Genomic DNA, 24,199 nt, shown 5'->3' on the forward strand with positions numbered 1-24,199 from the left:
AGTCTATTATTCCCATTAGCCTATTGTAACCACAGGTATTGATTTCAAATTTAATATGATATTTTCTCGAAGTGTTTTTTTTTTTTTAATCATAGGTAACATTCGGATATATGTGCGCACAAAATATTGCAAAATAAAAGGAAAAAAGCAAAGTTTCCTTTCATATACATAAAACTATTTAAATTTCCCTTCATACTTATCTGTGGTAAACATTACATTCTTCTCAAACCAAAAAGGCCTATACCCTCGTAAATTTATTTCTTTATTGCAGTAAAACAAAACCCTTAAAGAATGCAACTTCAAGCAATAAAATCTATTAAAATGGCGGCTTTATCTTAAGTTACTAAACTGGTTATCACTTAGTTAAGTTAAAGTGAAGCAAAAGACCACTTACATTTGCTCCAGGTTCCCCAGGCTCTCCTTTTAACCCCCTTCGCCCTCGTCTTCCAGGTGGGCCCATTGGACCTGAAATAATAAAATCTGCTAAAAAACCCGAAAAAAGTACTGTCACATTATACCTGTTCCTCAGTCAGATAAGCAAGGGTGTGAAATCGGGAAATATTTTTTAAAACTTTTTTGGAGGCTTTTAGTCACTTTTTAAAAGTAGGGAAGTGCCCTGGTCTCCTATAGGGATGTCCCTGTTTTGTCACATTTCCGATTTTAGTGACTTTTAGCACTTGAGTCAGCAGGAGAATATTTCGTATGGAAGAGGGCTGATTAAACAAAATTGGCTGATTTTATCGAAACCAAACTTAAATTGGTTGGTCCTTCTTCTTTATTCGTTTCGTTTTTATTTTCATCGTCAAACAGAAGAGGGGTAGTAGGTAAGGTAAGGATGGCTTTGAAATCTTGGATTGGCGGAGAGCACTATACCTTTGATCATGGTTGCAGTATTGCAGTAGTAGCTGCCACCTAATAAAGAGCGAACCAGAGCCCGTAGTAATCAATGGTTTAAATGCGCGTTTTCTAAGAAACTGCCGGGTGGGAAACATTTTCAATGGATATTTATTCAGGAATATTAACCATTTTTTAAAATCAGAAGAACGACGATTTGTGATTATTGAACAAATTCTTCAGAATTTCGAAAAAGAGCTTGAAAACCGTAAAATACGACGCAGAATTAAATAACAATTAGACAGCTGAAGTTACTGGAATCGAACAAAAAAGATCATATCACAGCAAAGTGCAGTTTTCAGCCATTTTGTACCACCAAACATCGATTTTTGCACAAAGAGGGCCAAAATACTGGGGAACAAAAATTCTAAGATATCCAACCAATTTCAATGTTTAAAATCCTAAGACAGAGGTACACAGTTCCCCCTTGAAAATTGAGGATAAACGCATTTTAGCAAGGGTACTTTAAAACTGCTTCCTCTTTTTCCTCCAGAAATAGTTGTAATTAATTAAATGTCCTAAATAATCGCAAACAGACATAATTTGAAAAAAAATTGGAAGTTCTAGCGCCTTCTTCAAGCCACAAAAGCGATGGCATCGCAACAAAGGACCATTTTCGGCCAAAAGACCAGTGAGTAGAAATTCTGAGACAGCTAATCTAACGGAAACTATTTAAAAGCCATCCATAAAATCCACGGTCTGAATGCACGTATTTCTATATCTGTAAAAATCTGAAAAACTAGTGCTTTACTCAAAACTGAGCTTTTATAGAGAATTCATTAAAAAACCTTTTTCCATAAAAAAAGATTTCAAAGAAAAGTAAAGAGCTCCACTACACCAAAAATAAGTAAAAATGAAGTAAAAAAAGCTTCCAACCGAAAACTACCACAAATCACAGTCAATAAATAAATGAAACCAAAATCGGACAAAAATTACAATGAATAACCCAGTCAAACTCAAAACGAGCAAAAATTAGCGTTAGTAGGGCTAAAAAAAACCATGCCTTCTCAAGACCTGACCATAGTTTGCATTTTAATGAGAAAAAAAAATATATGCATATATACATATATATATATATATATATATATATATATATATATATATATATATATATATATATATATATATATATATATATATATATATATATATATATATATATATATATATATATATATATATATATATATATATATATATATATATAAATATATATATATATATATATATATATATATATATATATATATATATATATATATATATATATATATATATGTATGTATATAGCCTATATATATAAAAGTTTTAATATTTTATTTATTTATTAAAGTTAAAAATATTAAAACATTTAAACTGTATTTTGTTTTCAGTAAAGTGCAAATTATGTTCTGGTCTTGAGAAGGCATAAGGATTTTCAGCCCTACCCATATTAATTTTTGCTCGTTTTCAGTTCGAGCCGATTATTTATTGTAATTTCTCTTTGTTTATTATTGACAAAGTTTTTTTTTCATGAAAAAAACTGTATTTTCTATAAGAATCCATAGTTTGGCTTGCTATTGTATGTTGGAGAAACTGTTTTCAACAGTTTTTAATCCTAACATAAATAGTATTGTTTAATTTGATTTTATACCTCCCAAGTTGACGGGAAAAGTAAAACTTAATATCATTCCCAAAACATTCTGTCTATGCTCTTTGACAACCTGGATACACATATACTCTTTTGATTTATTTAAATTGCAAGAGCATATGCAGTACTAGTAGTAGCCTTGAAAGTTTCGACAAAATACCCCCAGTCGTTCCAGAGATATTGCTGAGGTGTATTATGGGCAACCATACACGTAGTGCCTTTTAATTTAGTTTTAAAGCAACATTAAGTTTTAAAACACAATGGGTCAATTGTATAATTTTGGGGGACTGACATACCCAATATTCCTAGAGACATAGTTGCTGGACCGTTCAACTATGCTCAACAAAATGGCTGTCTCAAACTTTTGACTAGATGTGTTTGGAAAGTGAATGGGCTTCTTGCCCTCCAAACTTTTTTACTCTTAAATCAGGTACTAGGACTTATAATTTTGAACCGAGTTAGCTCCTTTAAAAGTTTCAATGATATTTCTAGCTATTATAGAGCGGCACAGCATATTATGGTATTACTTATATGCCCTTTTGAAAACCTGCATGTATATAGTTTTTGGTTTAATTGGAACTCCCCCTAAACGTTACCTAAAAGTTTCACCTTAATACCCGTAGCGTCATGAATTACTGTAACTATAGTGGTAGTATTAGCCTACTATTATAAACATAGTGCCTTCTGGCTAGTTCAAAATCCGCCACAACTTATCCTTAAATGTCCAACATAATAATGTAAGTCGTTCTTGAGATATTGCTTTGTCACCTTTTTTAAAATCCACATGCTTATAGTTTGTTTTGATTTAGTTCAACATTCGCCAAAATATTCCTTAAAAGCTTCACCCTAATACTCTTAGCTTGCGTAGTAACAACAGTTGTAGTAGCTATAGTAGCAGCATGCGCATAGCACCATTGGTTTCTTCAATATCCCCATCAACACACGCTGAAGGCTTCAACTTAATACCATCCATGGGCGTAGGGAGGGGGTAGGGGGGGGGGGGCAGCGGCCCCCCTAGACCTTCAAATTTACATTAGATATGGCTAAAAAACCAGATGGTTTGGAAAAAGCAGTTGATAAAACTCCATCACACTATCGACTGCCCCCCCTAGACAATATCTGCCCCCCCCCCCTAGACAATATGCTGCCTACGCCCATGATACTGTAAACCTCTCTTTAGTTCTTTCTTTGTATGCCTTCTATATTGGCAGATGTAATGGCTTACGTAAATTCCGAAGATAGACAATAAACGGTACATCGTCTTTATTAAATAAAGTGAGTAAACACAAAGAGAAAATAAGTTAGCACAAGAACAACTAGCTATGACGAAGGGGATAGATGGACTCACTTTAGAAGTGAACCAATAATATAACTTTCCTAGAACGGAAGTTCCAGGCCTGGGAACGACCCCTTTCCCACGACTAGCTTTAGTCTCAAGAGCCCCCCCCCCTGGACCGCTATCGTTGACACATAAATGCCCAACTAACTAAGAAATGAGATACCTGGAAAAGCTTCTCAAATTGATGTTAAATACTTTACAGATTCCCCCCCCCTGTTTTTAGTTAAATTTCCCAAATTTGGCTTATCCCCTTCTCATTAAACCCCCAAACTTTAATTGAATTCAAAACATTCCCTTCCCAAATTATTCACTTCTCGCCTACTAACATTCTACAGCATGTACTAGTAAACAATTACATAATACAAACACTACACACTACTTGCATAAGTAAAAACTTACATAGTATAAATGAACCATACTAACAACCGTAGTCAGAAACTGGATACTTTAACACTTCATTTTTCTTTATATACTATAAAATAGACTTTTTCCCCATCCCCTGACTTTGATGAGGACAAGGAAAGTTGTGGTTATGCATAAACCTTTAATTAGGGCAAAAGGAATGACCGAGAATGGCTAATTTATCCTGAAAATACCAGTGACAAATAAATGAAATTGCAGAAACTTTAAAAATCATACCATGCTGCAATGACGTTAAGATATTATTCCCAATAAAATCCTCGGGGTTTTATTGCTGCGGAACGCCTCGGTTTAGACCTATTTGGTTTTGCTCTACTAACTTGTGGTTCGACAAATGGCAGTACTACTGTTGATATCTCTACATAACTATTAGCGCTACGCATTAAAACCATCCCGTGGGGCATCAACCTCATCCCACGGGACCTCAAAACCAGCCCCCTTTCCACCCTTCTTTTTATCATCCCACGGGACGTCAAAACCAGCTACATTTTCATTGGTAGCCAAACTGCCCTGCGAGGAATCAGTACCATCTCGCAGTGCAACAAAAAAAAACCACCCCGTGAGGCATCAGTACCATCCCACGGGACCTTAAAACCAGCTCCCTTTCCCTGGGTAGCCAAACCGCCCTGCGAGGACTCAGTACCATCTCGCAGTGCAACAAAAAAAAAACATCCCGTGAGGCATCAGTCCCATCCCACGGGACCTCAAAACCAGCTCCCTTTTCCTGGGTAGCCAAACCGCCCTGCGAGGAATCAGTGCCATCTCGCAGTGCCTTCTAATTATCATTGAGTCCAAATTTCACCCTCGTCAGCGCAGAAATAAATTCATCGGAAAAAGAAGACGTGTCTTCTTTCCCCACTCCCTGTTTTATCTGTTTATATTGTATTGCAACCTTATACGCATCACCTAAACAAAAAAAAAATTCTGCACTATTATCTAACAAATACCGTTTGTAGAACGGTCTGATCCTCTCATTGAATAAATTAAGAGCAAATCTTCCAAGGACTACACCATCATCCCTTGTTTCTAAGGACACCCTACATGATCTTCTTAAATTTTGCATCCTTCTATAGAATAGATATGCCCTTTCATCCTTAAATTGAGTCACGCCTACAAACTCTGCAACCATTTCGCCAACTATTTTGCCTGGAGCATATGTTATAAGTAATCCACGTTTTAAACTTGAAAAATTTATAATCGAGGGGAGTCAAATAAAAGGAATGGAAATATGCCATTTATCCTCCACTATTTTACAAAATCAAAAGCAACCTTTTTGTTATATCCAGATTCTGCCGGATCAAATATAGAAATAATAACTGACATATTGATATCAAAATTTGAAAAAGCAATTACTATAAAAATTTAAATATTGATATTAAAAACCTTTTTTTTTTTTTTTTATTTTATGGACGCTAGATTTTGGGAAAAAAAATTAAATTTTAAAGACAAGGGTAAAATAAAATTTAATTGGTTCTTTAGCCGTATTAAATCACTTACGAAAGATAATATGTCTCAAATCCAATTGCAGTTGGTCTCAATTAAAACACAAGCATCAAATGGAGTCACAATTGAGAATTAATTTTCGATTATCGAATTCAAAAATGTTAAACATTGGTTGAAAACTGTCAAATGTAGATCACACTTCGACTGTATAAAATCAGGTAAAAAAAAACACACCACACATAGAATGGCTAACTGAAGATAGCAATCGCTGGGGGTCTCTTAGTTTCTGAAACTTTGTTTAGTAGGTAAATTCTATTGCGAGGAAATCCATAGTATCCATGGTGCAACAGGCGATTTCAAATGGTCATTTAAAAGAAAATGCTTTTCAAGAAAGTACTTTGAATAAAAGAAGGTTCAATACCTCGTGACGTTTCGGTGTCTTATTAATCAGTCTTTTGTAGTATTTGCAGCTCAATATCACAGTCTGGTAGCGGGTGAAATACTCTTCAATATGTTGCCAGTATTTAGCATAAGATGTCGTAAATACTTATAACGGTCACTCAAATGTCACTTGGAGGTTTTCCACTAGTGATATACGCTCCACTAGTTTTAACCGCTTGCCACCACTCTGTAAACCACTCTGTCTAGTTCTTTATTTGTATGCCTTTTATATTGGCAGATGTAATGGTTTACGTAAATTCCAAAGATAGACGATAAACGTTGGTACATGGTCTTTATTAAATAACGTGAGAATACACATAGAGAAAATAAGGTAGCATAAGAACAACTAGCTACAACGAAGGCAAAAGATGGACTGTCTTTAGAAATTAACCAAGAATATAACTTTCCTGGAACGTAATTTCCAGGCCTGGGAACGAAACCTTTCCCACGAATAGATTTAGTCTAAAGAGCCCCCCCCCCCCCTGGACCGCTATCGTTGACACATAAATGCCCAACTAATTAAGAAATGAGATACCCGGAAAAGCTTCTCGAATTGATGTTAAATACTTTACAATACCATCAACTGTTTCTGAAGCATTTATGATACATCCTCTTGACAACCTGTGCAGGCATAGTGTGTTTCGATTTAGTTCCATACAGCTTCAATATATCTTAAATTTTTCGCCTTAACACCCTTAGTTTTAATAGCAGAAGTAGAAGTAGTAGCAGTATAATTAATAGTAGTAGCCCAAGCTTTAGTGGCAGTAGTAGCAGTAGAAGTAGTAATAATAGTAGTAGTAGTATGAGTAGAAACAGTAGCAATAGGATACAAATATTTGGATACAAACTTTTGGTTGGTTCAAGATTCCCCACAACAAGCCCTGTTAGTTTCAACTTCACGAAAAACCCTATACGCCCAGGGCATAACTGCCAACCCATGCCCCTGGACTCTGGGGGGTTTTGTCCACCCCGAAGGCATTGTTATATGCTCTTTGGACTATTGCGGACAGAATTACTATCTCACAATTTCGATCGGATACGTTTGGGGAAAAGAGGTGTCAGGGAGGGGGGCTAGTTTCCCTCCATTAAGTTTGACTCTTAAAAGGGAATTAGAACTATAAATTTCCAATCAAATGAGCCTCCTATAAAAGCTCACAGGACCACTCCTTCCATCAGATTTTATATGAACCCGGGGCATTACTAACAACCCTTGCCCCCAAACTCTGGGGGATTGTATCTACCGCAAAGGCCTTGTTGTGTGATCTTTGGACCGTTTATTGAACATATGGCTATCTCAAAATGTCTATCAAATGCATTTCAGGAAAATTCGACGTATGGGAGGGGGTAGCTGTCCTCCGATCACTTTGACTCTTAAAAAGGACACTAGAAATTCTGATTACCGACCAATGAATCCCTCAAAAGTTTATACGACCAGCTTTTCTGTAAAGACCTTATATGCCCCCAGGACATAACTTACAACCCTTTCCCTGAGGGTTGTGGGGGGGGGGTATCATCCTCAAAGACATAATTTCTGGACCTTGCAACTAAGCTGAACAAAATGACTATCTCAAAATTTAATTGGATGTGTTTGGGGAAATGATGGGCGTGGGGGCTGGTTGCCCTCCAATCACTTTCAACTATGAAAAAGGGCACTAGTCCTTTCAATTTTCAATTGAAAGAGCCCCTTTCAAAATTTCTACGACAACTCCTTTTATACGAAGTGCCCTGGTCTAAATAAAATAAAATAAAATAATTAATTGTGCCCACATCGCTCTTTACTTAGGCAGCGCTATAGAGTTGCCTATGATGCCAATTGTACACTAAAAGTTATCGATATTATTACCGGTTAAAGACTATTGAGAGCCTCGTAAATTAGTTCATTTGTTTCTTGCAGGCTATTTATAGATTTTTCTGCTCCTAATAGAATGTCCTGTTTTATTTCGGTTAGTTTTCAGCAAATCACTAGCTTTCAGAACTCTACCAATATACTACATAAATATCAAGAGTCAGTGTATTTGAGCTAGTAATAAACTAAAAGCAATAATTTTTGTTCGTTCTAAGCCTCAATTTCGCTCTTTACTTTCATCAGCTGAGCCTTGTCTTTTTTAAACTAATTTTGCCCTGAGCCAAAAAAGTTAATAAAAGTGTGAAACTATATATTCAACTTCAATAATTTTCCGAATGAAGATACATCCTCTTGATTCTTAGCTATTATCTAGAAGGGCTCGACCAAGATTTGTGAATTAATTGTCGGTTACGAATTCGTTTGCTAGGGAGGTGTGTACAATTCAGTGACTTATCGAGACATCTTTCGAAAAGAGAGCCATCGCCCATTCATTGAATATGCCAAGAATTTGTCAATTTGACAGAATCGAATTTAAGGATATTAGAATACACAGACCCCATAATTAATCGCCACATTAAAGAGAAATTTCACATGGTAGTCTGTGGCAGTGACTATTGTTAAATTTGACCTTGAGATCTCGTATTCAATGTAGGCAATTACACGTGACTTTAAAACCTTAAAATATTGCAAGCCTTGCATAATCCCTTACAAATGTGCAAGTATGCACATTTGTGCAAGGCACAGATGTGCAAGTGTGCAGATCTCCTCCTTAAAAGGTAGAGATGTGCAATCAAGCAAGGACACATTTCAAATCCTTGAGCATTTTAGCTATTTTTTTTTTATTTTGATTCACCGTCAACAACATGCAATGCTGACTATAGACCAATTTGCTAAGTATGAAACTAAACTCTGACAATGACAGTCCGTGAGTGACAGCAGGCATGCACATAAAAAATTCATTTCTGTGATAAAGAAGTTTGAATCACGGTTGCAGCGGCAGCTGCAACCTAGTTAAGAGCGAACCACAGCCCATAGTAATCAAAAGTTGGAAAACGCGTTAAAAATAAACTGCCTAGTGAGAAAAAATCGAGATCTAACACTGAATCAGGAACGGTAACTATTTTCTCAGTTAATCTTAAAAGTAAAAGTTTATTGCGAAAAGAAATTTATGGCGATTTCAAAAGAGCCTGAAACCAGTGGCGGATCCAGGGGGGGCGAGGGGGGCACGCGCCCCCTAACGAAGTCTAAAGTAGTGTAATTTACTTAATTAATTAAACTTGCTCCTTAAACTTGCGTTGATTAAACTTGCTCCTAACGCAAGTTTATCGGATCAACCTATTTTACGCCCCCCCCCCTAAGAAAATCATGAATCCGCCCCTGGCTGAAACCCCTTGAAAATAGCATTAGATCGAAATAAAAAGTTTGCCATCAGGATCGGCATGGTCCAAAACCTTTTGAAGAATAATTAAAGTCCCCCACCTTGAAAACCAAGGAAAATGATTTTTTTTCATGGGTAGTAATGATGTCTCCTTTTTTTCTTTCTTTTCTTTTCACCAGGGCTAGCGAATGACCAGAACATCATAGAGAGATGTTTAATGGCTCATTCGAATGAAAATTAAATTTGCTAGTGGTCTTTTTAAGTGACCAAAAATATTAAAGGGCAAATAGCCCCCCTCCCCCTCCCCACAGGCCCCCTCCTCCAAACTATCCCTATACAAATTTAGATACCTATTTTGTTTAACATAGTTCAAAGGTCCAATATATATGGTTTTGATGATAATATGGCCCTCCATAGTCCTTGTGGAAGGGCTGTATGTGGTATCGGGCGTATCGATATTGCGCGTATCTGTATCGTGCGCACTGGTATCACATGCATCGTATCGGGAATATCGGTATCGATATCCGTTGTTTTTTTAGTCATTTTCTAGACTCATTTTTTAAAGCATCTCCCTGCAAGGCATCATGGTTGCAGCGGTAGCTGCAACCTAGTAAAGAGCGAACCACAGCCCATAGCAACCAAAAGTTAAAAAACGCGACTTGAAAAAAAATTCCTAGTGAAAAAGAAATTACCATCTAACACTCAGGAATGTTAACTATTATTTCGGTTCGTCTTAAAAGTAAAAGTATATTGCGAAAAGTAATTTATTGTGATTTCGAAAAAAAGCCTCAAACCCCTCTAAAATGGCGTCAAATCAAAATCAAAAGTGTACCATTGGAATCAACATGGCCGAAAACCTTCTAAAGGGAAATTACAGTCCCCCTTTTTGAACAACAAGGAAAATCATTTATTTTTGCATCGGTAGCACTGATCTGTCCCCGTTTTTTTTTTTTTCTTTCTTTCATATTTTTTCAACAGGCCTAGCGGGCTACCAGCACATCATAGATAGATGCTTAATGGCTCATTCAAAAGCTATTGCTCATATCTACGTCTTTCATATAAATTCCACCAACAGCAAGTTCCAAATGGCATTAAAAACGGCACTTCTGGTGTCATGTCTCAAGTGGTAAAGCTGGGGCTATTGGGCTAGCAGAACTTATAAGAGTGATGTTTAATGACTCATCTGAAAGCTATTGCTCTTATATACGTGCTCTTGTTTTCAGCTCTGAAGTACAAAACAGGTACTATTGCAATAGTTATGTTCCAAAACCCTCACCTGGAGGTTCACAAGAACTCCTCCCGTACACTCCCCTCCCAGCCCCCTTAGTAAGTTTCATAAATCGTCTGCTCATCAGTAAGCTACTGACACACTAGCAGGCTACCACACCATCATAGATAGATGTTTAATGGCTCAATTAAAAGCTATTGCTTATATTTACTAGTTTTTTTTTTAAAAATTCTATCGTCTATTAGATTTCACAGATCTTAATGTTAACTAGTTTCTGAGGAGAATTTACAATGAACTCTTTGTCATGGTTGAAGCATTAGCCGCAACCTAGCAAAGAGCGAACCACAGCGCATAGTAACTAAAAGATAAAAAATGTTATAATGGTCGTTTTTTCTTCTTTTTTCCAGGCCTAACGGGTTACTAGAACATCATAGAGAGATTCTCAAGAGTTCATTCAAAAGGTATTTCTCATATATACGTGGTTTATATAAATCCGTCGTGTGCAAGTGCCATATGGCACGAAAAGACACTTTTTATGCCGTTTCTCGAGGGGTGGAGTTAGTGGGCTACAAGAACATCTTAGATAGATTTTTGATAGCTCATATAAAAAAATATTGCTCATATTTACGTTTTTCCTATAAATTCCACCGTCTGGAGGTTTAAATAGCACTAAAACGGCACTTTTGGTGTGATGTCTCAAGTGGAAAAGCTAGGGAAAGTGGGCTATCAGAACTTTTTACAGTGATGTGTAATGGCTCATTTCAAAAATGATCCTCGAGTCTACGTGGTTTTGATCGATTCTACCAGTCGTAAGTGATAAATAGCGTTTACAACTACATTCTTGGAGCCGTTTCTTAAGTAGAAAATATTGGAAGCATAAACCGGTATTACTGTAGTAATTGTTATCCAAACCCTTAACCGGAGATTTGCAAGAACATTTCCTGCAACTTCCTCCTCCAGCTTCCCTTAATAAGCTACGCAATTAAAGTCCTACGCACACCAATATATTAAATTACAGTATTAGACGCGTGGTTCTGTCAGTACAGCGCTCGACTTCAAATTAGATTATCATGCGTTCGATTCCAGCTTGGATTTTTTTTTTTTTATTATGGTTTGGTTCTTTTTATGATTACTTTTCAGATAATCCACTATTCTTGCAAACGTGATGCACTCATTTTTTAAGGCATATCCCGGGGAGGCTGAATTTAAACCTAATACTCATATCTACGTGCTTTTTATCAATTTACCTTTTGGTACCACTTCTTAAGTGGTAGAGTTTGGAAAAATAAAACGGTACCATTACAATAATTATGGCCCAAAGCCCTTAACTGGAGGTTTATAAGAACCCCTCACATATACTTCCCATCCAGACCCTCTTAGTAACTTTTATAAATCGCCTACTCATCTTAAAAGTAAAAGTTTATTGCGAAAACAAATTAACTAAAACTAAAAACTTTTCAACTAAAAATCAACCAAAAATTAAGCTTGATTGATCAACAGTTTTGAATTGAACCTTCAAATTTCCCTCTGCGATGAAGCCTGTGTGCTAGGTCTAACGGCGATAATTGAGGGGAATGGACGTCCTTGCCCCCATAGTTTTTGCTCTTGCCTAGGATTTGAGAAACACCCTCTTTTGGTAATTTCATTGGAAAAGGCACTTGTTTCATTTTTAAAAATTGGGAAAACAACCGAAAGTGCACTTTGTGGGAATGCGCTATAAAGTCAAATTTATAAAAAGTGATTATTTATAAATATAAGCTTTTAAATGAGCCCTTAAACAGCTCTCTTTTGTTACAGTAGCCTTCTGGTTTCTGCTAGTCAGTAGGTGATTTATAAAGCCCTGTCTTCATTATGGCTTTTTCAGGCGAAGTCAGCCGAGTAAAAACAGCTTTTTGCTCATCGAAAAACAAACGTTCCTGAAAAACATGCATTGTTTTGTGGAGTAGGGATAATGAACTTTATGTTATAGACTGAAAGTTTGTCTTAGCTGTCAAGGTTGTTTGCAGTATTTCCTAGAGGTGTCTTACCTCCCCTAGATCGATGATAATTAGAAATTATATTAACAATAAGTTTTCAACTGAAACTAAGAAGTGGAATTAAAACTTAAAACGAACATACGTCATTCCGTATAAATAAAAAGATTATGGCAGCGTTGTTTCTATATTAAATTTTAATAAAAAACGAACAAAGATTAATTTAAAAAACAAAGTTTTCCCGAGGGAAGTAAAGAGCGAAGTTAAAACTTAAAACGGACAAAACATATTACTTCACAGTCTATTTAATACATATCAATAAAACTGGCACAAATAAACCAACTAATTATATTTCCCTATACTTTTAGGATTATACAAAACTAGCGCTTTTCTAAAAACACAAAATAATATAGGAGTTTTTGTACAGTAAAAGCAAACAAATTAAGGACACTTTTTACAGAATAAAGATATTACTAATCGCTTTTAGGATCAATCCCTTTTAAGATAAAGCAACAATCCATTTTAGGATTTTGCTTTATTTTTTTTACGTTTAATTTGCTTAAATTCAAATTCTAAATGCCAAAACTTTTTCAGTTAGCCTAGATTAAAAATTTTTACTGAAAGCTTGGTTATCAATCTAGTTTGCCCCCCTCTTCCACCCAGAACAAAAATATAGGCTAATAACAAAATGTTTATTTTATTATTTTTGTCACATTTTTATTTATTGGATTATAAGAGTTGCTCTTAGTTTAATTGTGTCCTAGCCCCCCTGTCCTAGCCATTGTGTCCTTCTGCATAATGGCTCAGTTCAATGACTGGCTCTCGTTTTGGTTCTGAAAAGGACATGTCATGGTTACTTTTTACTAGCTTTAGAATTTGTATCATAGATTGAAATTCACTGTTGTATAGAGAGAAATAATCAGATTTCCAGAGTTCATATTATGTCTTATTTGATCTTCATTTCAAGTATTACTAAAGCATATTTCTTACCATTTAAGACTGTATATTACCCATTATTGGTATTATAGCAGGCAAGACCAAAATGCTGCTTGATAAATCAATCCAATATTTCTGTATGCTGTTCAATTGCTTCGCGGTTATTAAAAAAATATCTAGTTTTACGCTTATGTTTTTCAGATAATTTTAATTGTCTACTGAAAGTTACTGTTGCCACAACTGGTGTAAGACTACGAAAAGCTTTATAGATTCGTTTAGTCTTGTCAAGCTACATACTCACTTTTGACACTTAAATCAACAATCCTGTTTTTTAAACTTGACTTTTGTGTTTTCAGTAGAGCTCTAGTTTTGTATAATCCTAAAAGCATAGGGAAACATAATTAGTTGGTTTATTTGTACTAGTTTTATTGATATATATTAGATAGACTGTGAAACAATAATTTTTGTCCGTTTCAAGTTTCAACTTTGCCCTTTAATTCCCCCAGAAAAACTTTGTTTTTGTTTAAATTAATATAGAAGAAAGGATGAGAGTTCATCAACGCCCCCTCCAAAAAACAACAGGTTAACTATTGGGGAAGAGATAAAAATCTGGAAATTTCAGGGGAAAATACAGACTTCAAGCCTGTCTTTCAGCTACTATCAAAATTATAACAAATGCTCTTCTTAGATAACAATAAATTCGGTACTGTTCTAAGATACGGGAAACACGCGATAAATGATGTTTGGTTAATGCTAATGAAATAAAACAAAATAGGATAAAAATATAATAGTTTAGAAACAAATTTCGGCTATATAGTTGCGCATTAAGGGGGGGGGCGGTGGGGGTAAAGCATAGCATATATTAAATACGCAACCTAACCTAACCTTTACCCCAAACCTAGGTACCTTTTAGTCCCGCTCAACCCCCCAAAAAATAAAGTTTAATTATAGTTCCCGGAGTGAGAAACCCTTTGTAATGCCTATCTTTATACAGCGTCTCATACAAGTACCGGGTATTGGCTATCTGAGCTTTGCTTTTCTCGACGCGTGTTTCCCGCTTTTTAGAACAGTACCACAAATTCTAACGCACCAGCCAGGAAAAAATGCCAAAACTCATAAACAAAAAATGTTAACACTTAATTTTACTGTGGATTTTTTTTTCCATTTATATTTACTTTTACATTACATGTTGAGTGGCTTATATTTTATAAGCTTCGTAATCTGTAAATATTGCTTCAGTTGTCAAGCCTTTTTTTTGCAAGCTTGGCGTCAAATTTGTTAAAAACCACGACTTTTAAAGTATTTAAATTACGCTAGTATGTTTTTTCCTTATCGAAAGAAAGATTGATATGTAAAATCAGCAGAAATTATGCTGAATTTATAAAAATTATAAGACAAAGTCTATGACTGCGAAGATAATTTAGGAGGTTGGGCTCAAAGCCGCCCCTGGCATACGTGCTTGACATATATGCGCAAACATTCTTATGCGATTGAGCCAGTTTCATTTTCTCTTATTTGCTTTCAATTTATGCCTTTTCTTCGCTTTCAGAAAAATCTGTGGTTTTTTTTCATGAATAAAACGGACATAGAACAAAGAAAATTTTACAGAAGAAAAAGAATAAGCTATCTAATTTAGAGATCATCATTTGGAATGCTTATACTAAAACTACAAGTAACGCGCAGTTTAAATTCAATATACTTTAAAAGTGTGGAAATAGGGAGTAGCCATAAATGTGTCCTCCCCTCATAAGTGTATCAAATTTACAGGGATGACCATATCGACGAGAGTTAGTGGACCTCGCTTTCAACTATCGTGACACGAAAGAATTGTGATAACAAATAGGCATGAGTTCCATAACAATTTTTTACTTTTCAATTATTTCTACAAAAATATGTTGGTATCAGCGAAGACAAAATCAAGTACCGACTTCCACTAATGAGCAATAGCGAAATGTATTAAATATAAATTTTATATATCTGAAATTTTTTATGCGTTGATGTATGTTGTGCAAAAATTAATACATTTTCATAAAAATTGTGTAGGATAATATCAGCATTGCACCGACAAAAAATAAAAAATAAAAAAAATAATCAAACCTATATTTAGAGCCAATGATAGAGAGGGGTAAACAAAAATAAGGAAAACATATTTCACTCCAGAGTAACCCAGAAATGCGAACGATTTTTCAATCCTGTTTTTCTTATAGCTGAAAATTTATTTTGAGATTAAGATTACACACCTACGTGGCTGGGTCAATTCACAAAAATTTTTAGTAGAGGAGGTATATGTATTTTTCAATATCTAGGGAGGACGGGGGTAAGTTTGTCAACTTATCATTTTTTTCAATAAAATACCCTCTAAAAAGGTACTTTTCAAAACCTGGGGGGAATCTCTGGGGGTACAACCCTGCCACCCCACCCTAATTGAAACCACTGTTTCTTCCTCATATATTTCATTTTATAGGTTTAGATACTTCTTAAAAAATTACGCAGAGCCTAATAGATATAAAATCTTTTCACTTCCTCTTTAAAGAATTCAGTTTACGAATATCCAGACGAAGAAAAAACGAGTGGTACCACATTAACATGTAAGATGATAGTTCTGTAACACCTTGTTATTTGAGTGCGATTTCCATCAGTAAATAAACCTTTTCCATATTCAATGATCATCCGATACAAAAAATGAAGTGATTAAAATCCCCAGCCAATCGCTTGAGCAATTAGACCGAGGTTCATTTTCACCCCCATCCATTGAAATGGAATTTAAGGCTTGGATTGATTAGTGACTGACGTTAATGAAGGTCTAAAGTGAGTGGGAGCGGAAGATCAAGGGATTGAAAAGGGGATTCTTGGCATTCATTTGGCTTTAACATAACTCTCATGACAAGTGGATTAATAGCTGGTTCCTATTTGAATTGAAAATATGTGTAGACTTGGAAGTTCGTCTTCGATGATATTATTTAACCACTATATTCATGTCAGAGCAGGGTAATTGATTCAAGCGAATCTTTTACTTCGCACAAAAGACCCACTACTTATTTAGCTAATAATTCAATACTGTTTGTACCCAGCAGCACATTATTCTTATTATGTTTAAGAGATAATTACTTGGCAAAAAAAAAAAAAAAAACAAAAAAAAAAAAACAAAAAAAAAAAAAAAAAACCAAAACTCTCGTCCTAATCCAGCAATTGAGACAAATGTGCACTTGAACGAGGCTCTCACCTTACACATCCATCCAACTACTCAGGACCAAAAAGTATACCCAAGTCGTTGTAAAATTACCCCCACAAGCACCTGAAATATAGCAAAAAATTTACAAGTAAAACCTTCCATTTAGGGCTCATCAGAAGAATACCACCGGCCTTAACAGGTTTCGAGGCTTTACATTCTTTACCCAGCACGGTGGCGCCTCTACCATAAGATCTATATGGTAACCCTATGTCAGGTCAAACCTGTGAAATACATGCATACCAGTCAAGCTATTAGAAATTACATACAAAAAGTGTTTCAATGCTTCCACAATCAACTCCCAGAGGTCACTGAGAGACCATTCTGGAACAAACGAACACACGTCCAGATGTATCTTTTATTGGTATCTGGACCAATTACCAATTTAAAGCTCCTCAAGCTTGTTTGAAACCCCTAGTAACTCAAACTGCGAGAAATTATATTTAAATATCTTTTTTAAAATAAATGATAAATTAACCAAATAATCATCAATTTCAGGTAAAACCTGGACCAGGGTTAAGGTCCGTCGGGGAGGAATTTTTATGATTCCTCCACCAGCACTAGATCCAACCTGGATTCATATTATGTTTAAGAGATAATTACTTGGCAACAAAAAAAAAAAAAAAAAAAAAAAAAAAAAAAAAAAAAAAAAAAAAACAACTGTCGTGTAACAATTCGTTCAGAATTCAGTTCAATTTAAAGCGTCCGTGCCCACCTCCTCCGACTCAATGCCTATTTTTCTTCCCAAGCTGTTTTGCGTTAAAGGGGAGGCATATACCACTTCTTTCTTCATTCGACGAGTCTAATCATAGGCAACGCACTAACGCAACATAAGTATAGAAAAATATTAGAAACATGTGTTTTTTTTTCCATACCCAAACCCTCCGTATCGATAGACTTATCATAGAAACTTCCAGATCGGCTCGTTCAATAGCAAATCAGCGTAACTCGTTTCTTTTTTCTCTGTAGAAAGTTATTGGAGGGTAACTAGCCAACCCCACGCCCATCATTCTCCCAAATACACCCATTCAAAATTTTGAGATAGCCCTTTTTTTCAGTGTAGTTGATTTTCAGATAGAAAATATGTTTTGAGGAGGACAATCCCCCACAACCCTCAGGTCAACGGTTTTAACTTATGCCCTGGGGGCATATAAGGTTTCTATATTCCAGATAGAAAACATTTTTTTGAGGAGGACACTCCCCCACAACCCTCAGGGCAATTATTATAAATTATGCCCTGGGGGCATATAAGGTTTTTATTGAAATATTTGTAGTAGAAACTTGAAAAAGGGCACATTCGATTTGACATTCAAAGGGCTAGTACCCTTTTTAATAGTCGAAAGTGATTTGAGGGCAACTAACCCCCCTCTCACGCCCACCTTTCCCCCAAAGACATCCCATCACAATTTTTAGATAGCCATTTTATTCAACGTAGTTGAAATTAGGTCTTTAAGGTTGACAACCCCTCCCCCCACAGCCCTCAGGGCAAGGGTTGTAAGTTTTGCCCTGGGGGCATTTCAGAACCCTTGCAGAATAGTTGGAATATCTAAGAGCTATGTTTTTCCAAAAGAATTAATTATAAAAATTAGTATTATTTATATTCGTCGAAAATTACCGCATACAAAACTTCGAATATTGTATCACAAAATTTATCATTTATCTTTTGAATATTAATGCGTTAAAAAAAAATCCTTCAGGCAAACTTCAGAAGTATATTAGAACTGCTGGATGTGGCTATAGTTATCGTGAATGAAAATCAACTTATCCACTCTGTGTGGACTGAGGCAATTTCTTTTCTAAGTCACTATCATAGTCAATATCAGGCCTACCACCAAAAATAGTCTTTCAGCGGTCACATTAGTCATAGGCAGCGCGCTAGCGCTGCCTAAGTTAAGAACGATGTGGGCACAATGTGTTTTTTTTTTTCTCCATACCCGGGCACTTCGTATCGAAGGAGTTGTCGTAGAAACTTCAAAAAGGGCTCATTTGACTAGAAATTGGAGTGGCTAGTGCCCTTTTTAATAGTCGAAAGTGATTGGAGGGCAACTCGCCCCCCCCACCCCTCATTCCCCAAAACACATCCAATCAAAATTTTGAATTAGCCATTTTGTTCAGCGTAGTCGATTTCCAGATAGAAAATATCTTTTGGAAGAGGACACTCCCCCACAGGCCTCGGGGCAAGGGTTTTAAGTTATGCCCTGAGGGCATATAAGAATAATGTTGGCACAATGTACCCTTTATTATTTTTTTTCCTTTAGAGCAGGGCGCTTCATATGGAACGTATCGTCGTAGAGACTTCAAAAGGGGTTCATTCGATTGGAAATCGAGAGTTCTAGAGCCCTTTTTAATAGTCGAAAGTGATTGGAGGGCAACTAGCCTCCCCCCCACGCCGATCATTTCCCCAAACAGATCCAATCAAAATTTCCAGATAGCCGTTTTGTTCAGCGTAGTCAATTTCCAGATAGAAAATATGTGTTTTGAAGAGGACACTACCCCATAACCCTCAGCGCAAGGATTTTAAGTTATGCCCAGGGGGCATATAAGGTTTTATACAGAAGGCGTTGTCGTAGAAACTTCAAAACAGGCTCATTCGATTGGAAATTCGAAGGGCTAGTACCCTTTTTAATAGTCAAAAGTGATTGGAGGGCAACTAGCCCACCCCACGCCCATCATTCCCCCAAACACTTCCAATAAAAATTTTGAGATAGCCATTTTGTTCAGCGTAGTTGATTTCCAGACGGAAAATATGTTTTTGAGATAGACACTCCCCCACAACCCTCAGGGGAAGAGTTTTAAGTTATGCCCTGAGCTTCTATAAGGTTTTTATAGAAGGCGTTGTCGTAGAAACTTCAAAACAGGCTCATTTGATTGGAAATTCAAAGGGCTAGTGCCCTTTTTAATAGTCGAAAGTAATTGGAGGGCACCTAGCTCCCCCCCCCGCCCATCATTCCCCAAACACATCCAATAAAAATTTTTAGATAGCCATTTTGTTCAGCCTAGTTGATTTCCCGATATAAAATATATTTTTGAGGAGGATCCTTACCCCCCCCTCCAACCCTCAGGACAAGGATTATAAGTTATGCCCTGGGAGCAAATCATGCTTTTATTGAAGTGTGTGTCGTAAAAACTTGAAAAAGGGCTCATTCGATTTGAAATTCAAAGGGCTAGTACCCTTTTTGATAGTCAAAAGTTGTTTGAGGGCAGCTAACCGCCCTCTCACGCCCACCTTTTCCCCAAAGACATCCAATAAAAATTTTTAGATAGCCATTTTATTCAACGTAGTTGAAATTAGGTCTTTAAGGTTGACAACCCCTCCCCCCACAGCCCTCAGGGCAAGGGTTGTAAGTTTTGCCCTGGGGGCATTTCAGAATCCTTGCAGAATAGTTGAAATATCTAAGAGCTATGTTTTTCTAACAGAATTAATTATAAAAATTACTGTTAAGTATTTGGAACATAAATTCGAGAAGCCTTTTCCGGGTGTCTCATTTCTTAGATATTTGGCCATTTTTGTGTTAACGAGAGTGGTCCAGGGGGAAGGGGCTCTTGGGACTAAAGCTAGTCGTGGGAAGAGGCTCGTTCACAGGTATGGTCGAACAAACAATAGCTGGAACTTCCGTTCCAGGAAAGTTATGCTCTTGTTATACTTTTAAAGGCAGTCCATATTTTGTCTTCATCGTAGTTAGTTGTTCTTGTGCTACCTTATCTTCTCTGTGTTCATTCTCACGTTATTCAATAGAGACCATATACCAACGATTACTGACTATCTTCGAATTTACGTAAACCTTTACATCAGCCAACATAAAAAGGGCATACAAATAAAGAACAGTAGACAGACTTTTACATTAGTATTATTTTTATTCCTCGAATATTACTGTATACAAAACTTCGGACACCGTATCACAAAATTCATCATTTATCTTTGAATATTAGTGCGTCGAAAAAAAAAAAACTCCTTCAGGCAAACTTCATAAGTATATTAGTACTGCAGGATGTGGCTATAGTTATCATGAATGAAAATCAACTTATCCACTCTGAGTGGACTAAGGCCATTTCTTTTCTGCGGTCACACTAGTCATAGGCAGCGCGCTAGCACTGCCTAAGTAAAGAACGATGTGGGCACAATGTGTTTTTTTTTTTCCATACCCGGGCACTTCGTATCGAAGGAGTTGTCGTAGAAACTTGAAGGGCTCATTCGATTGGAAATTGGAGTGGCTAGTGCCCTTTTTAATAGTCGAAAGTGATTGGAGGGCAACTAGCCTTCTCCCACGCCCATCATTCCCCCAAACACATCCAATAATTTTGAGATAGCCATTTTGTTCAGCGTAGTTGATTTCCAGATAGAAAATATATTTTGGAGGAGGACACTCCCCCACAACCCTCGGGGCAAGGGTTTTAAGTGTTTGTGGTTTGTGTTTGGCAAGGTTTGTGCCTGAGGGCACATAACAACAATGTTGGCACAATGTACCCTTTATTATTTTTTTCTTTTACAGCAGGGCACTTCACATGGAAGGGCTCGTCGTAGAGACTTCAAAAGGGGCTCATTAGAATGTAAATCGAGACTTCTAGGGCCCTTTTTAAAAGTCGAAAGTGATTGGAAGGCAGCTATTCCCCCCCCCCACCGCGCCCATCAGTTTCCCAAACACATCCAATAAAATTTCGAGATAACCGTTTTGTTCAGCGTAGTTGATTTCCAGATAGAAAATGTGTTTATGAGGAGGACACTCCCCCACAGCCCTCAGGGCAAGGGTTTTAAGTTATGCCCTGGGGGCATATAAGGTTTTTATAGAAGGCGTTGTCGTAGAAACTTCAAAACAGGCTCATTTGATTGGAAATTGGAAGAGCTAGTCCCCTTTTGAATAGCCGAAAGTGATTGGAGGGCAACTAGTCCCCCACGCCCATCATTCCCCCAAGCTCATCCAATCAAAATATTGAGATAGCCATTTTGTTCAGCGTAGTTGATTTCCAGTTGGAAAATATGTTTTTGAGATGGGCACTTCACCACAACCCTCAGAGCAAGGGTTTTAAGTTATGCCCTGAGCGCATATAAGGTTTTTATAGACGACGTTGTTGCAGAAACTTCAAAAAAGGGTCATTCGACTGGAAATTCAAAGGGGCAGTTCCCTTTTTAATAATCGAAAGTGATTGGATGGCAACTAGCCCCCCCCCCGCCCATCATTCCCCCAAACACATCCAATCGAAATTTTGAGATAGCCGTTGTGTTCAGCGTAGTTGATTTCCAGATAGAAAATATGTTTATGAGGAGGACACTTTCCCACAACCCTCAGGGCAAGAGTTTTAAGTTATACCCTGGGGGCATATAAGGTTTTTATAGAAGGTGTTATCGCAGAAGCTTCAAAACAGGCTCATTCAATTGGAAATTCAAAGGGCTAGTGCTCTTTTTTATAGTCGAAAGTGATTGGAGGGCAACTAGCCCTCCCCCCACGCCCATCATTTCACCAAACACATCCAATCAAAATTTTGAGATAGCCATTTTGTTCAGCGTAGTTGATTTCCAGATAGAGAATTTGTTTTTGAGGAGGACATTCCTCCACAGCCCTCAGGGCAAGGGTTTTAAGTTATGCACTGGGGGCACATAAGGCTTTTAAAGAAGGCGTTATCGTAGAAACTTCTAAAAAAAACTCGTTTGATTTGAAGTTTAAAGGGAGAGTACCCCTTTTAATAGTCGAAAGTAATTGGAGGGCAACTAACCCCCCTCTCACGCCCACCTTTTCCCCAAACACATCAAATAAAAATTTTGAGATAGCCATTTTGTTCAGCGTAGTTGATTTCCTGATAGAAAATATATTTTTGAGGAGGACGCTCCCCCACAACCCTCAGGGCAAGGATTATAAGTTATGCCCTGGAGGCATATAAGGGTTTTTATTTAAATCTTTGTCGTAGAAACTTGAAAAAGGGCTCATTCAATTTGAAATTCGTAGGGATAGTACCCTTTTTAATAGCCGAAAAGAATTTGAGGGCAACTAATCCTCACCTTTTCCTCAAACACATCCAATCCAAATTTTTAGATAGCCATTTTACTCAACGTAGTTGAAAGTTCTGGAAATTAGATCTTTAAGGATGACAACCCCTCCCCCCCCCACAGCCCTCAGGGCAAGGGTTGTAAGTTATGCCATGGGTCATATAAAGTTTTTATCGAAAGCGTTTTCGTAGAAACTTCAAAAGGGCTCATTCAATTGGAAATTGAAAGGGCTAGTGCCCTTTTTTAATAGTTGAAAATGATTGGATAGCGACTAATGCCCCCTTCACGCCCACCATTTTCCAAAACACATCCAATCAAAATTTTGCAGGCCAAACTATAAAGTCTTAAAAAACAAAAAGATTTTAAGTATTATTTCCTTATCCCTTAAAAGGCTATGTGAATATCAAACGAACAGAAATTAATTTCAAAAACTTTCCACAAAATAGTTTTTCAAAGAAACGTAGAGAACTCCATTAAACCATAAATAAGCAAATATAAAATCAAATAATCTACCAAGCGTGAAACTACAAAAAATCAGCATCGATGAATAAATGAAACCCAAAACGAACAGAAATTACAATAATTAACCGAGTCAAATTCAAAACGAGCAGAAATTAACATAAGTTGGGCGCAAAACCCCTATGCCTTCCCAAGGCCAGAACAAAATTTGCACTTCACTGAAAAAAATAAATGTTTTTACTTTTACAATTTCAATAAATCAAATAAAATAAACTTTTGGATCACTAAATATCAGTATATGTATATTAACTGACAATGCACATTCATTTGTATTTTTTCAGTAAAGTGCAAATTTTGTTCTGGCCTTGTGAAGGCATAGGGGTTTTGCACCCAACTTATGTTAATTTCTGCTCGTTTGAATCCCCCCTCATAAGCGAAGTAATTTCTGTTCATTGTATGTTTTAATGTTGCTCCTTACTTTCAGAAAAAACTTGTTTTTTATTTAATTTCTGATCGTTTTTTAAATAATGCTGGCAAATCCTGCTCCCCCTTCATGGAAAATTTCTATCCCCATGAAAAATTCCTCCATTTAAAGATCTTCCCGTGTAAAACCCCCTCCATCACCCCACCATAAAAATAACTCCTGGAAACGTCTGTATACTTCCCAATAACTAACACTATTTGTTAACAATGGGCAGAGTTCATAACTTACAGCCCTTCCCCCAGGGTCTGTGGGGGGTTAAATCATGCTCAAAGACATAGTTATTAGATTTTTCGATTTACCTGAACAAAATGGCTATCTCAAAATTTTGATCTGGTGACTTTGGGAGAAAAGTGAGTGCGGGAGGGGGGATAGCTGCCCTCCGATACTTTTGGTAACTTAAAAAGGCACTAGAACATTTTATTTCTAATCAAATGAGCCCTCTCCTGCTCTTCTACGATCACTGGTTCGATATGATCACCCATGGAAAAAAACAAATAATCACGCATCCCTGATCTTTCT

At 36.7% G+C, this 24,199-nt stretch overlaps 1 protein-coding gene across 17 annotated transcripts in view; it reads right to left on the minus strand.

The window, feature by feature from the left end:
* Nucleotides 1–24,199, minus strand: part of LOC148952349 (uncharacterized) — a 255,070-nt gene that overhangs the window by 139,653 nt on the left and 91,218 nt on the right. For all 17 annotated transcript variants that reach the window (XM_089089821.1, XM_089089819.1, XM_089089820.1 and 14 more), the window contains exon 2: nt 395–465. In XM_089089821.1, coding sequence (XP_088945947.1) covers nt 395–465 — 71 coding nt within the window. The remainder of the gene's footprint in view (nt 1–394; nt 466–24,199) is intronic.

This window comes from Artemia sp. Qi Xiang Cuo, chromosome 5, assembly GCF_049724085.1.
Source record: "Artemia sp. Qi Xiang Cuo chromosome 5, ASM4972408v1, whole genome shotgun sequence".
Lineage (NCBI taxonomy): Eukaryota > Metazoa > Arthropoda > Branchiopoda > Anostraca > Artemiidae > Artemia > Artemia sp. Qi Xiang Cuo.